This window comes from Aplidium turbinatum, chromosome 5, assembly GCF_918807975.1.
Source record: "Aplidium turbinatum chromosome 5, kaAplTurb1.1, whole genome shotgun sequence".
Lineage (NCBI taxonomy): Eukaryota > Metazoa > Chordata > Ascidiacea > Aplousobranchia > Polyclinidae > Aplidium > Aplidium turbinatum.
In genome coordinates, this window is record NC_137476.1 from 6,881,483 (window position 1) to 6,895,116 (window position 13,634).

Sequence of the window (13,634 nt, forward strand, 5' to 3'; positions counted from 1 at the left end):
TTTCAAAAGCACCACATCAAATCCAATCCTGGCAGTGTAATGGGCTATGTCCAGTTTTTGTTTTACAACCGGTTGTTACTTTGAGAACCTCACTGGGCTATGTCCAAAAAAGGGGCGTAAAAAAATGGGGGGTGGCACACAATTTTGAAAAACATCTAGTTGTGTGCAAACCAAGGAGAGCATGGTATGGTTGAAAGTATGTGGCACTGGTGTTTGATCCATTTGAGATATCAAAAATATTCAAAAAAATAAATGGTTTTTTGCGTTTATCTCAGTTTGATGATTTTTGGACATAACACCATTTGGTTTTACGTCAACGATATGAAGCCAGTCGAGTACGGTAACGTAATCAGATTTAACATAAAATTAAGCTTATTATAGTAAAATTTACAGAAAACAATAAAGAAAACTACATCAAAACAAATTTCAAACGTTTAGATGTAGGCTACGGTAGATAAAAATAATGTGCGTTATTCCTGAAGAGGACATGTGATGTTGAAAACGTTTAAAATTTGTTTCAATGTAGTTTTCTTTTTGTTTTCTGTAAATATTATTATAATAAACTTAAGTACCGGTATGTTAAATCTGATTACGTTGCTCAGCTTCCTAGGCTATGCCTATGGTTTATCAATATCCCTTAATCAAGGTTAAATTATTTTCAAAAGCAACGTTTACTTGTATACATTTAGCCATTGTTAAGAGAGTGCAGTCAACTACCAATGGAAAGTTATATACTGTACAGTACAGTGATTGATATCACATTTAACATGAATTTTGCTTTATCAAACTCACCAAATTAAGAGTAAAATGTTTAAAACGCTTGGTTAATAATAAAGAGCCCAAAATGTAGATACTAAACTCATGTTTAGCAAGCGTTTCGAAAACTACAGTATATAAAACTTTTAGAACGCTAAAGATGAAGACAGCATAGTTTTCGAGTTGTTTGCTGACGCAATGGCCCGTTTCGGTGAGTCCAATTTGGAGAATCCGATTCGGAGAGTCCGATTCGGAGAGTTCACTATTCGGAGACAGCCTTTTTCGGAGAGTTCCCTATTAGGAGATTTTTTGAAATTTTTTTGGAAAATTATTGGAAACCGTAGCCTAATTATCATTGCCGCTTTTACATCATTTTAACGTTGCTAAACGTTCAAATCGTGCAAAAAACAATAGAAATAAAATGTTTGAACAATTAAATGAAAATTCGTCGGTATTGTAGCCCAATTATCATTGCCGCTTTTACATCGTTTTAACGTTGAAATCATGCAGAAAAAAATAGAAATAAAATGTTTGAACAGTTAAATGAAAATTCGTCGGTATTGTAGCCTAATTATTATTGCCGCTTTTACATCGTTTTAACGTTGCTAAACGTTCAAATCGTGCAGAAAAAAATAGAAATAAAATGTTTGAACAGTTAAATGAAAATTCGTCGGTATTGTAGCCTAATTATTATTGCCGCTTTTACATCGTTTTAACGTTGCTAAACGTTCAAATCATGCAGAAAAAAATTGAAATAAAATGTTTGAACAATTGAATGAAAATTTGTCGGTATTGTTGCCTAATTATCATTGCCGCTTTTACATCGTTTTAACGTTGAAATCGTGCAGAAAAAATAGTCGATGCTTTAGATGAGTGGGGTTTAGACCTAACCATTGAGATCTTAAGACTAAAAAGCGAATTAAATTTGTTTTTGAACTATTAATGTTTGCTCAGATAAAATTGACATGTATCCTGCGTCGCCTTCTGCATGCAAACTTAGAATATATTAGAATCCTCACCTATTACAAAATTCTAAATCCAACGACGCCTTTTGTTTATTTACACTTACAGTAGAGAATTTTGTATTTTATTCCACAATATCGTTTCTTTTATAGTTGAAATTCTCGAAGCTTTAGATGAGTGGGGTTTAGACCTAACCACTGAGATCTTAAATCATATTTATGACACCGGAAAGACCCTAGTGATATGGTACGTTCCATATTCATAACTTTACCAAAGAAAACCGGAGCAACAGAATGCTCACTTCATATCTTAAATATCTTTGCTATGTTGACGTGTATTGTTTTTGATATGATGGTCACAAATAAAAACAATTCAACTGAACTGACATGATGAATTTTCATTTAATTGTTCAAACATTTTATTTCTATTTTTTTCTGCACGATTTGAACGTTTAGCGACGTTAAAACGATGTAAAAGCGGCAATGATAATTAGGCTACGGTTCTCAATAATTTTCAAAAAAATTTTCAAAAAATCTCCGAATAGGGAACTCTCCGAAAAAAGCTGTCTCCGAATAGGGAACTCTCCGAATCGGACTCACCGAATAGTAGCAGACTCGTTTGCTGAATATGAGTTTACTATCTACATTTGGCCTCTTTATTTTTTGATTAGATTTACTAATTTAACTGCAAAAATAACTGAATTTTTTTTCACTGGCTTTCATGTTTTTGCTATCTCTTCTTAGACTGGAGATAAGTATTTTCTGCATTTATTGCCTATGGGTAGACAACTAAATATTTGTTTTGTTATTGCAGCGCCAACGTGTAAAAGTTGTTAACTGTATGTTAAGTGTTGTCGTGTACCACTGTCATTTAGGGGTGGGTTAAATAAACTGAAAAAACGGCCATTCTTGGAATTTACAATTCTCCAAAACCCAACACAATGACTGGAGCAACTTATGTGGGGGAATGGAGGCCCCATCGACCACGAGGCCCAATTTGTGCACATTTTAAATCTCCAGGCCCAAAATACATGCTTCCTGGATCAACAGGTAAATCAGTCAAAGAAGATCATTGCCTCGTTAGCTCAGTGGTTACCATACGCACTCGACTCAAGTTCAAACAGCACTGGTTCGTCTCTGTGGGTGTACACTTGAGCAATGCATTTTCAGACTGCTTTCCATTCAGCGGCACCAAGTGTATGGAATAATTCTCCGGCAACACTTCAACAATCGGAAAACTTTATCAAGTCAATCTCGGCGACAGGCCTGCCTCAGTGGTTCAAAGTCCCTACAAGTATGCGAAACTGCCAGGATCAAGCTCTCAAAAAAGCTTTCCCAGTCCGAGGATAAAGATCAAACCAATCAATTAATTGTCATTATCTTTTTTATTAATTCACAGATGTAAATTTTTACAGCATAGCAATTCATACACACAGGTCTTGCCATAGTGTGGTCATTGAATTTTAAATCACTGCAAAACTTCTAATTTTACTTTAAACAAACGACAGATCATTTTCTATTACCAGTGTTGCCGGACGCTTTTTGGATTTCCAGTAGCAATGCCTTCAAAATTACACAAAATATACATTAAAGACTATAAAATCGCTCTGCTTTGCCTTTTTGCTTGGCATTGAGCACTTTTTGTAGTATTAATAGTTTTCATTGTTTTCATTAAAGACTATATATATTTATTAACTACTACTTAAACTATCAAGTTATACCAGCAATTGTATCTATTAATAGAACGACCTCTGCAGTTAAATTTGTAGTTAGAATAGCTTGTGTGTGTAGTGTGTATAATGGTTGACATGGCTTACACCTACCGTAAGTAATGAAAAATATCTTGGATTGGTCAATTTGAGTTAAAATTACAGAGCCAGAAAAGCAAAAAGTGAACACATGCTAGTAAACATTTTTGGAAACTAAACTGCTTTGCATCAATGCTTCTTTACTTTACATCAGTGTTTGACTTTATCATGGATTTAATTTATTGGGTCCAGCTCGCATGAAAGTTATTTAAAATATAATATTTCAAATTTTTAGGATTTTCTATCCATGATTTGAGGAAACAAAGGAACCCAGCTTTTAGCTTTGGAACAAGACATGCAACTTTTACAAATGATTGTAGCCCTGGTCCTGGGTACCTAGTCCCTGCTCGTGTGACAAGAACTGGAAATGATGGAACACCTAGATATTCTTTGTATGGTCGACATCACAATATACCCCCCTTTAAGAATCCAGGCCCTGGTATTTTTTCCTATCTATTTGCATTATTTTGTGCTTTTTATTTTTTAAAACGTTTGTTTATTTATAATAAAAGGCTTCGTTTTGTTACAATCACACACAACTGTACAAGTTAAATGTAAAATAAGATGATTTTTATGCTGAATTGGTAGCCTACTTAATTTTAGCAGTGATTTATTTTGTACCAACATATTACCATTAAAAGACCGTTTATTGGAAATTACAAATATTTAAGCTTGATTTTTCAATGATTATTGTGTTTTGAAATATTTAAAAGGTTTAAGAATATTTATGTCTAATTGTTTTATATTATTAAAGGAACGTACAGTCCAGAGAAAAGCGGCAGGTCTGCTCATTACTCAGCGCCTAGTTATTCACTGTCTGGAAGATCTAAAGGTTTTAAATCTGACAACAGCCCAGGTAAGTTTTTTAATGTTTAAAAGCAATGAGAGTACACATAATATACAAGAAGGTTAGGGCACAACATTATAATTGCATCTTTTCAATAACTTTTCACTTGTTAATTTTAGTATTTCAATTTCCATATTTTTATAGCATACAAGAGGTAACATATTTTTCAGTTTTTTGAGGCTGAATATTTTAAGTTCCAAACTGGTATTTACGTTTGAATTATATTTGTCATATACTGTAATATAAAAGATCTTCACGTTATTCCAGTTTGTAAAAATGATTTGAAAATAACACATCTTTAACATTTTACTTTATTAACTATTTCATTCATCTTAAAAAATATAAATTCTACACAATAGTTGCTTTATTGTTTTGACATCATAACCATTTTTATCTTAAAACTTATGTTAGCAATATCTGCTCAGTAATTTCCAGGTTTTTATCATCAAATTATTTCAATCTAACTTCGTTTGGCCCATCAATTTGATGATGTGTATTTTATCATAATTCTAGGACCTGCCGCTTATATGCTACCAAAGGTTCTCGGGCCATTTTCAGTAGGTAAATCCTCATTACCCAGTTACTCTATGGTCAGTAGGAGAAGTTACGGTTCCTTCCATGATGACCTGCAAAGGGTTGGTTTAGAAACATGTCATTCTTAACACCATTCCATGTTATTAACCACAAAGAAAATGTATTAACTTCACTTGCTTGCTGTGTTTTTTTTTAACAGTTTTGCAAAAATAACGGTGTGGTGCTGTGGAAGTTGACATAACATTCATTGATGTACATAACATTCATTGATGCAACACTCGCACACAGAGCACGATCACATAGGTATCATTGGTTGCTATTCACAGTCCTCCAGACTTCATTGTTGAAGAAAGATGTACAGTATTTTGATGTTGGATTTGATAAATAACTCAATAACTGAACCCAACCCGATCATATAATTCAACAACATTTGGTCATTTGAATCTTATCAGATTTGCACACACATCAGGCGTATTTAGAACATTAACTTTGGACTCCTGGATTTTTTTAACCAGTTTAATTACTTAGATGATGTTAAAGAAAGTGAAATTGGGTAATTATGAGATATTAGTATATGACATTGAAGAAAGTGTATAAGAAAATGCCCCTTAATCTGTAGCTTTCATAAATGCCCCAAAAGCCTGCCAGCCTAATTCAAATACACCTTATCCCATCCATATTGCTAACTCAACAGCATACTGTACTTATTCGAAATTGAAGTTTTATTTTTTTTTGCCAATAATTTTATAAAACAATCGTTCTTTATTATAAAAATACTATTATTCTATTATGATTCTATTTGAATAAGGCATTAATGATGCTCTACAGTTAGAGCGAAATGCATATGCCAATAAGGCTCTGCTTATTTTCCATGTATTTTTGTAATAAAGAATGATTAATTGATACGTGATGGAGAATCGCTGGCCTGTTGCTTCTTAGTCAGGAGATGCCCTAGCCTATCCTTAATGGAAATCAATATATGTATTTTATAAAACAAATTTGCATAGATATTTAATACCTAATCAAAGATAGATTACTTTCTTAATATTAAGATCTGCACTACGTACCTTTTGATATTATATGTGTAGGCCCCAATGGGTATGGTGTGCCTTCAATGTCAAAGGCCAGTCCTCCATCTTACAGTATAGTAGGAAGGAGGGTAGTGGGAAGTTTCTCTGAAGACTTATCAATGGTTTGTGATGACTTTTAGTCTTCATAGATGGCATGTATCTTCTTGCATATCATGCATGAGTTGAAAAAAAGTAGTGCTTAGGTATGCATAACGTTTAAATGAAGATTTTTTGTTCTGATCTAGCCTTGGATCTGATTTAATATTTTCAAAACTAAAAATAAGAAACTCACACCTGCATGCTTTCATTGTTAGGACACTGAAACTATTAAAGCAGGTATTTTTTTCAACATAGTTCTGAAAGTGTATTATGTCTTTGTAGGCTAATAGCCTTAACATTGCTAAGAACATAAATAGCTTTGGAAAAATTAGTGCTATCCTTGGTTTAATCCTTTAATGAGTATGGAGAGCAAGCATATGCAAACTGAGGTTGGCATGATGTTTTATCACCTAACATTTGCAATGAAACGTAACCTACTCATTATGAAATGTCGTAAAGATGAAAATTTCTGTGATGAAGTGTTGCATGGTAATCTGACAAATGAGTAAATATCATGATGGTGTGTTGGGTGATTAAACGCCACCTAACCAAACAGTTGTGCACAAATATTGTGGATGGGGACTTTTTAATAATATTTTCTACTATAATAAAATATATAGGAATTCATTTTAAATAAGTATTCACCCAAAACTAATTAACGAAACCCCTCATAGGCATAGTGCTAATTTTTCACCTTGTAAAGTAGTTTGTTCGCAAAAGTTTAGCCCCGTTGTAGGTTTTGTTGTTCCAATAATTGCTTTCTGAAGATGACATTGTTAGAGGATGTTGCTGCATGGTAGCCTACTAGATTTTAATTGTGTTTTTATGTAATTTTGTATAGGCTACTAGAGCGACCTGATTATTGTTGACTTGTTCTATGTCATACTATGTATTCACTTTTTGTGTTTTCAACCTGATCCATTGCTGTGATAATGCATGATCTGGAATTATGCTGTTTGTCAGCTAGTTTACTTTCTGTTAGTTGCGCAGGCTTATGAAATGGATCCATCATTAGATCAATCGTTTATTTGCAAGCTTGCAATACATATTTTTCGGCTGTTATTATTGTCTTAATAAATTGCTAGCTTACAAAATGTATCCTACAGCTAGGTAATATTTTGTAATTTTAAGGCATGTTTCCATCTATTAAAATTTACAACCTTGTAGTGGAATTTCATTCACAATCATTGACATCAATAAGTCATCAAAATTTTAATTTCATGTTTGGAGCATGAATTTGTACAGAACAATAGTTTGTTGGAGATTTCATACAAGGTGATTTTAATAATTGTTTATTGCATTTCACATATGTCATTAGTTCCAATCTACTTTCATGGCTGCATGAATGCTTGATGCCCACGAGCACTAGCCTACTGGTTTCAATATCAAAGCATTTTCAACCGTAATGCGTGGAGCGTTGGCATGAAAGCCTAATCAGTTTAGAAGAGACAGAAAGTATGGGAATTAATCCGAATTGACTGAGGTTCATGTGCCTTGGTTTGTTTCGTGACAATTATCTTAGTGTCATTACAAGTTCTCATCAAATGTGGATCACTAGATAATTTCTGAGGTTTAATTCAATAATTAACTGAAAGAACTTCTAGTGGAGGCTATACAAAGGGGAAAACGCGAGGGAAGCACAGTTATAAGGTTCAATCCATTTGATTTTTGCCACATAGGAAATTACCCAGCTGTTTATTGTTTTGCAATCTAATAACAGTGGATGAGGGCTTTGAATTTAAGCTTTTTCAGAAAGCAGCAAAAATATATAAAAGAAGCTTTAATGATAATGTGAACATTGGTCAGACTAGCTAATCAGACTGGCGAGACTAGTCAATCAATCAATGTTTGGTTTATTTGTCTGAAACAAAACAGTACATGTTTGAAATATGCAAGTTATACACGCACTGCAAAAGTTCAACTGCAGAGAAAGTGTAGAAATGAAGTACATTTCAGGTCCAGCCACGTATCATCTGGAGGGAACATTAGGTCAAAGGTTGACCACATGCACCTCTGCGCCAAGTTTCACAATTACTGGAATATCCAACAAAGGCAGTTTGTATGAAGACTTTAGAAAGGTGAATCAGAAAATTGTGCCGCGAGAGTTTAGTTTGTTATTACAAAGTGCTTTCAAAACCTTCAGCGCTAAATTACACAGTTTTAATATAGCCTACTTCAAAAACGTCTTGATGCAGCAACCCAGGCAATGTGAACAGGAAAATAACAGACTAAGATGTTGACAGGAAAATAAAAACGCTTCTATCATTAGATGAAAGCAATGATTTTGTGACCGATACATTTTAAAAAGAAAATGAAAACGTCATCGAATTGAAGTCGTTTTAGATGATAAAACATGTTATGATGTTGCATACGCCAGAATAACAGTTTTAAGGTTTTTCCCTTTTGTTGCATTTGGTGATTAAAGAAACAACATTTGAAACGTCTTGCGAGAAATGATGGGAGGGATGCCTGATCAATCTAATAAAAAAACATACTAGAGCTCAAGCTGCCGAGTTTTGTATCTAGATCTTGGGATTTTTGCTTTTTTTATTATAATTCTATGTCTTATTAATATGACAGCATCAAGAAAACAAAAGTATTCCACAATGTATGTACAGTAGGATACGCTAATTATCATTAAGCAAAAATTTTACAACCTCCATCGTATCTTTTTCAAATCAATTTGATGGAGTTGTTGACTAAAGCTATAAGTTATCTGTCTTCACTTTGACTGCTTTGGCCCATCTCAGGCATTAACGATCACGCTATAGAAAGTGTTTGAGAATTTTCTTTTTATCTTTTGTTCACTTCACTTTTATTTTTCATCATTACAATGATCGTTATTTATAGTCACAAATTAATGGAATGAACATTTTACATTGTTATACAGACACCTGGTCCTGGCACGTATAGGATAATCCAGCCAACCGTGTACAAGAACAAAGGTCCGCTTTACAGCATGACTGGTCGAAATATGCTGCCAAGTGATACAACCCGAAAACCAGGACCAGGCGCGCACAGCCCAGAGAAGGTAATAATGGTCTAACGCTGTTTCTGTGTTTGTTGCTGTTTCTTAGTCGACCCTTTTTGCGTTTGAGGCCGCCGCAGGTCACATTGTTACATGCAGGCACAGCAGTCAATGGATTGTGTGTTCATCGAGCGTTGTGAGGCCCACATATCTATCTTGGGGTCCGTATACAGGACATTAGTAGATAATGTGGTATGAAGTCTGAAAATTTGAGTCAAACCTGATGTTTCGGGATGATGGCCAGGTTTCTCTGAAGCAACATGAAGAGAGAGCTATTTCTGTTGTTATGACGTCAGTAATTTCTGAACCATGTAGACAAGCAAGTTATAGTGCAAAGTCAAATTTATCTTACAATTTTTCATTTTTTGTCGTGATAGATTATCACCAACACGGGGTGGTAAAAGGATAGACTCTCGGCCCTAAAGGCTCACTGGAAGATGGCGAGCGTGATATCTTTGTAGGCTACTGAATGTAAACTTATTTCAAATATTTCGTATTAAAAGATGAAGCGGGGATAGAACGATTGTGACATTGTAAAGATTCTGCTTCTGATAATGTTACAACAATACCGATAAAGGGCGGGCGTTTTCTTTCACAACAATAGAATTCTTTTAAATCACCAACTCAGCTTATACAAAGCATAGAAAACAAAGCCAGTCAAACAGAACCTTTCGACGCTGACAAAAAGGTTGAACAATTAATTCTGTGAGCTCTGCTTTGTTAAAAAATTGTCAGTCACCATCTCGCTGGTGTATGTTTGTTATGTATAGAGTGAGGACTCCCTGTTGACAAGTACTGACAAAACTAAAAGACCATACTTATTGATGATAGGTACCAACAATAACAATACTCAGCCAGTAAAGTTGTCATTGTTGCTTTGGTTTAATTTAATGCCTCTAGACGTTGTCCTTTTGCCATGTAGGAGCTGTACAAAAACTTACTTTGTGCAACAAATGATAACATGAACAACAGCTATCCCGTATGTTGAATGCTACTGGCCTTGGACAGTCCCATCTACAACTCATTGTGTAACTTCATTACTATATTAAACTATAGGCCTGATATAAATGATCTTCTTCATTTAATCTTTTTTTCGCCTCTCCAAGAGTCGAGGGTCTCTACCTTTTACCATCCTTAAGCAGTAGTGGCGGTCAGGTGACGCGGGCTAGATGCTTGGGCAGGTGTCTCAGCGATTGTATTGACTGGTCATAAATGATAGTAATGCAAGACGTAGCCAGCGTCAGAGAGAGGTAGCGGAACTTCTTGAAATTGTTTTTCCCCCTATCCTGCAGAAATTAGGTGGATGATACTAAAGTGCGCGTTTTCAATTTGCACTGATTAAATTTTGTTTTGCATCTCTATCAATTAATTGTCCCTTGACATCATTCCCATTCCCTATAAAATTAACAGCATAAGTTTTATTTTTTTATTTAAATAAATTATTTATCTGAATACTCAAACCAGTGCTGGAGGCTGGTGCTGCTCACTTTCTACAACTTGTTTATTCATTTCAGATGATGAACGTTCGCAAATCTGCTCCTATTCATTCGTTTGGAATTCGACATTCAGAATACATCGCTCCCTTAATTGTCGACCCTGGTCACTAAAAAAGACAATACTTGTAACTTCCCTACCTTTAAACCAAACGTACTTGTTTCGTTTTGGTCTTTTAATTCGTTTCTGTACCCCATTCCTTTTGGTAAACCGACATCATTATTCCATTACAACACCACTAAAAGTTCTATTAAAACTTTACATATTCTGTAAACATGGCTTTGTTAAGTTCAATTTTCAAAAGAAATTTTATTTTAGTAAAACAATTTTTTCTTTAATTAATTCTCTCAAAATATAGCAGCTTATATGTGTGCAGGGAATTTCAATTTCACCATCTTGACTTATTGGCCAATCTGTCAATAGCTCCAAGCCAGAAGATCTTCTACTGTACAATTTGCGCTTAAGATTTTATGTAGTTTTTGTATCTATAATCATGCGTCAATATCAATTTATTGCACTTTGTAGCTTTGTAGTCACTCACTTGTGCAGCCTTCTTCAGGAGCACGCACGTGTTCGCTCCAGGAACTTTTAAACAACCGTTAGGCGGCGTACATGGACAAGCTAATCGATAGCCACTTTAACAAGGAAAAATTCGCCGCTATGGTGGCGGAACGGTACCGCGGGTGAGATATCATTCTAGCGGCACGGGTTCGACACTTAGTGGTGACAACAAACAATACTACAATTACAAACAAGGAAAAATTCTGCCACTGCAATTGACTAGAATGCACCGCCAACCAATCATAAGCTACGTTTTCTATGACGTGTAAAAGAGCGAAAAGAAGATGATACAAAGCAAATCAAGTGATGGATTTTCTGTCAGCTGGTTGGATTAGGGGGTAGGGTTAGGGCTAGAAAGTAGTTATTTCATTGACGTGGGTTCGATTCCCACCACTGCTATTGCCCTTTTTTCTTCTGTAATTACCAAATAAAGTTCAAAACAAAGATTAACTCTCTGGCTGAGTGCTAGAAAGGTCACAATTGGACGGTAGCCTCTTATAACATGTTCTGATTGGTTGGCGGTTGCATTGTAGTCATTCGCAGTGGCAGAATTTCTACTTGTTAAAGTGGCTACCAAGCTAATCACTTTTGATTTGCTGATCCTGTTTTAGAGTAAAAAAGCTATATTGAGTTTATTTTATCACACCTTTGGGATGATATATTTGCAGCAAACCCTTTGTCACAAAGAATAGTACTGGCTGTATTGGTTACTTGTAATTAGAAAAAGAACAAGTTTACCTGCCGTGAAGTTTTTTTCATTGAAAATTAGCATGGCAGCTAAGCTACCGCATTGGTTTGTACTTGCTTGTTATTCCGAATTGTAGCCTAACGTTATTTAACGTAAAGTTTTACATTTCAGCCACCAAATCCTGGGTAATTTGTCGTGTATTTCTCTTGCAAATGAGTTGCTCTTGAGAAGTTTGTCAGGGTGCTTAGTCAAGCAAGTTTACGCCCTTTGATGGTTGTGGCTACTTTGGTGTTTTATTGAACTTTGGTTGTCATCATTGGGTCAATGGGATGTATCTTGTCTTTTGAACTTCCACACGTTGCCTTTTCTCTATACAAACTTAGTGTTTAGCATCGCAAAGTTTGTCTTTAAAAGAGAAAATGTCTCGTAACGATTGTAAATAGCTATTTTTTTCATGTTTTTTTTCGAGTAGTCTAAAACGTGTTTTCTTTTACTCACCACTGTCTGAAAAACTCACTGTTTAACTGCGACTACTCTGCCTCTACTCACAGCTATTACTAAAATGATTCTCTGCCAACTTGAAGGTTAGCATCACTTCCAGCCTAGCCATTTGCGATATCATTACCTATGAGTCCTTTGAAATGAATAGCCTATGTTTCAATTTCAATTTTATTACTTTTTTATACTTGGCCTGGTTATAAACAGTTTGATGCTTGTAAAATTTGTTAAGATATCGTTTCAATGCCACTGCATGTTGAAACGATGTAAAATGTTATATTTGCTAAGTATTGGTTACGCAGCGAAGCTTTGCCTAAAAATTTACCTTTTCGCTTTTCAACTGTGGGTTGCCGAAATTTTATGCACTAACTCGAGGGCTTTGCGACTGTGTTTTTGTTTATTGCACGATTTACTGGATATGTAACCACTGTCATTATCATTGAAATACTACGGGAACTATTTAGGCTAGCCTACTTTTCTAATGAATCTTTTTGACTGTGTTCGCCATGATTAAAACAAATAAACAATTATCAAGCTCATTGCTGTTGTGCTTTTATGCAAAATAGTTTTATTTAAAATTCAAGATGAATATCCCGTTCATTGACGAGAATAACTTGATGAACAAAATTATGACGCAACGCAAGGCTTCACTTATTTCATGGAATCGTGGTCTGTCCAAGAGTAGGTTAAGTCTCATAGAAAAAAACATCACACCCAGATCACACCACATAGGCTAAACAAAGAACGAAGTTCAGCATGCTAAAATGACAAGTCACACGCCACACAAAATGAAAATTATATGACTTCAAAATTCTTTTGGTAGTTAGAAAGAAAATGCTATTGAGGCATTTCTGCAGTTAATGCAGCAGTAGGCCTATCGTCACATTTTTTTTATTTCAAATTGTCAAAAAAAGCTACCCAATTAAATGTGAATATGGCTGGGTCCTTAAATTGAGATGTGGGCCCGCCTTGTTTAGTTTAAGACATTAAATATCGAGCTTGTGTAGTAATATTTACAACATTTTTTATTTCAAATAGCGGCAGCCAAAAAAACATTAAACAAAATGAGTGGGGCCCTAAACAGCCGTGCCCCCCCCCCCCCTCCTCCGTAGAAGGTACCCAAGACCATTCTTGAACGATAATATGTTTGCACTACACAATTACAACAACGCTAAAAAGATATCAACACTTTTGAAGGGGGGAGGGGCATGGCCCAATACTCCTCTCCCTACGTTCGCCAGTTGTTAAATTTATATAAATCAGTTTGTGTCCATTTGTGATGGGACGAT

The 13,634-nt window shown here is 35.0% G+C and overlaps 1 protein-coding gene across 2 annotated transcripts; it reads left to right on the forward strand.

The window, feature by feature from the left end:
* The first annotated feature begins 2,512 nt into the window (after positions 1-2,512).
* Positions 2,513-12,884, forward strand: LOC145770025 (ciliary microtubule associated protein 1A-like). 2 transcript variants are annotated; one of them, XM_082581608.1, is made up of 6 exons: positions 2,513-2,768; positions 3,762-3,965; positions 4,281-4,382; positions 4,887-5,008; positions 8,967-9,107; positions 10,619-12,884. In XM_082581608.1, exons 1-6 carry the CDS (start codon positions 2,660-2,662, stop codon positions 10,709-10,711), a joined length of 771 nt encoding a protein of 256 aa, XP_082437734.1. In that variant the 5' UTR covers positions 2,513-2,659; the 3' UTR covers positions 10,712-12,884. The 2 variants fall into 2 exon arrangements, with proteins under 2 accessions (XP_082437734.1, XP_082437733.1); XM_082581607.1 differs by lacking the exon at positions 4,887-5,008 and adding an exon at positions 8,033-8,154 and having other exon boundaries at positions 2,514-2,768.
* Positions 12,885-13,634: the final 750 nt, after the last annotated feature.

What these genes read in the sequence shown, in the direction of transcription:
- LOC145770025 (XM_082581608.1), top strand. Translation starts at nt 2,660, where the DNA reads ATGACTGGAGCAACTTATGTGGGGGAATGGAGGCCCCATCGACCACGA. An exon ending in CATGCTTCCTGGATCAACAG is followed by an intron (nt 2,769 to 3,761) that starts GTAAATCAGTCA and finishes TCAAATTTTTAG; the next exon opens with GATTTTCTATCCATGATTTG. An exon ending in TAAATCTGACAACAGCCCAG is followed by an intron (nt 4,383 to 4,886) that starts GTAAGTTTTTTA and finishes TCATAATTCTAG; the next exon opens with GACCTGCCGCTTATATGCTA.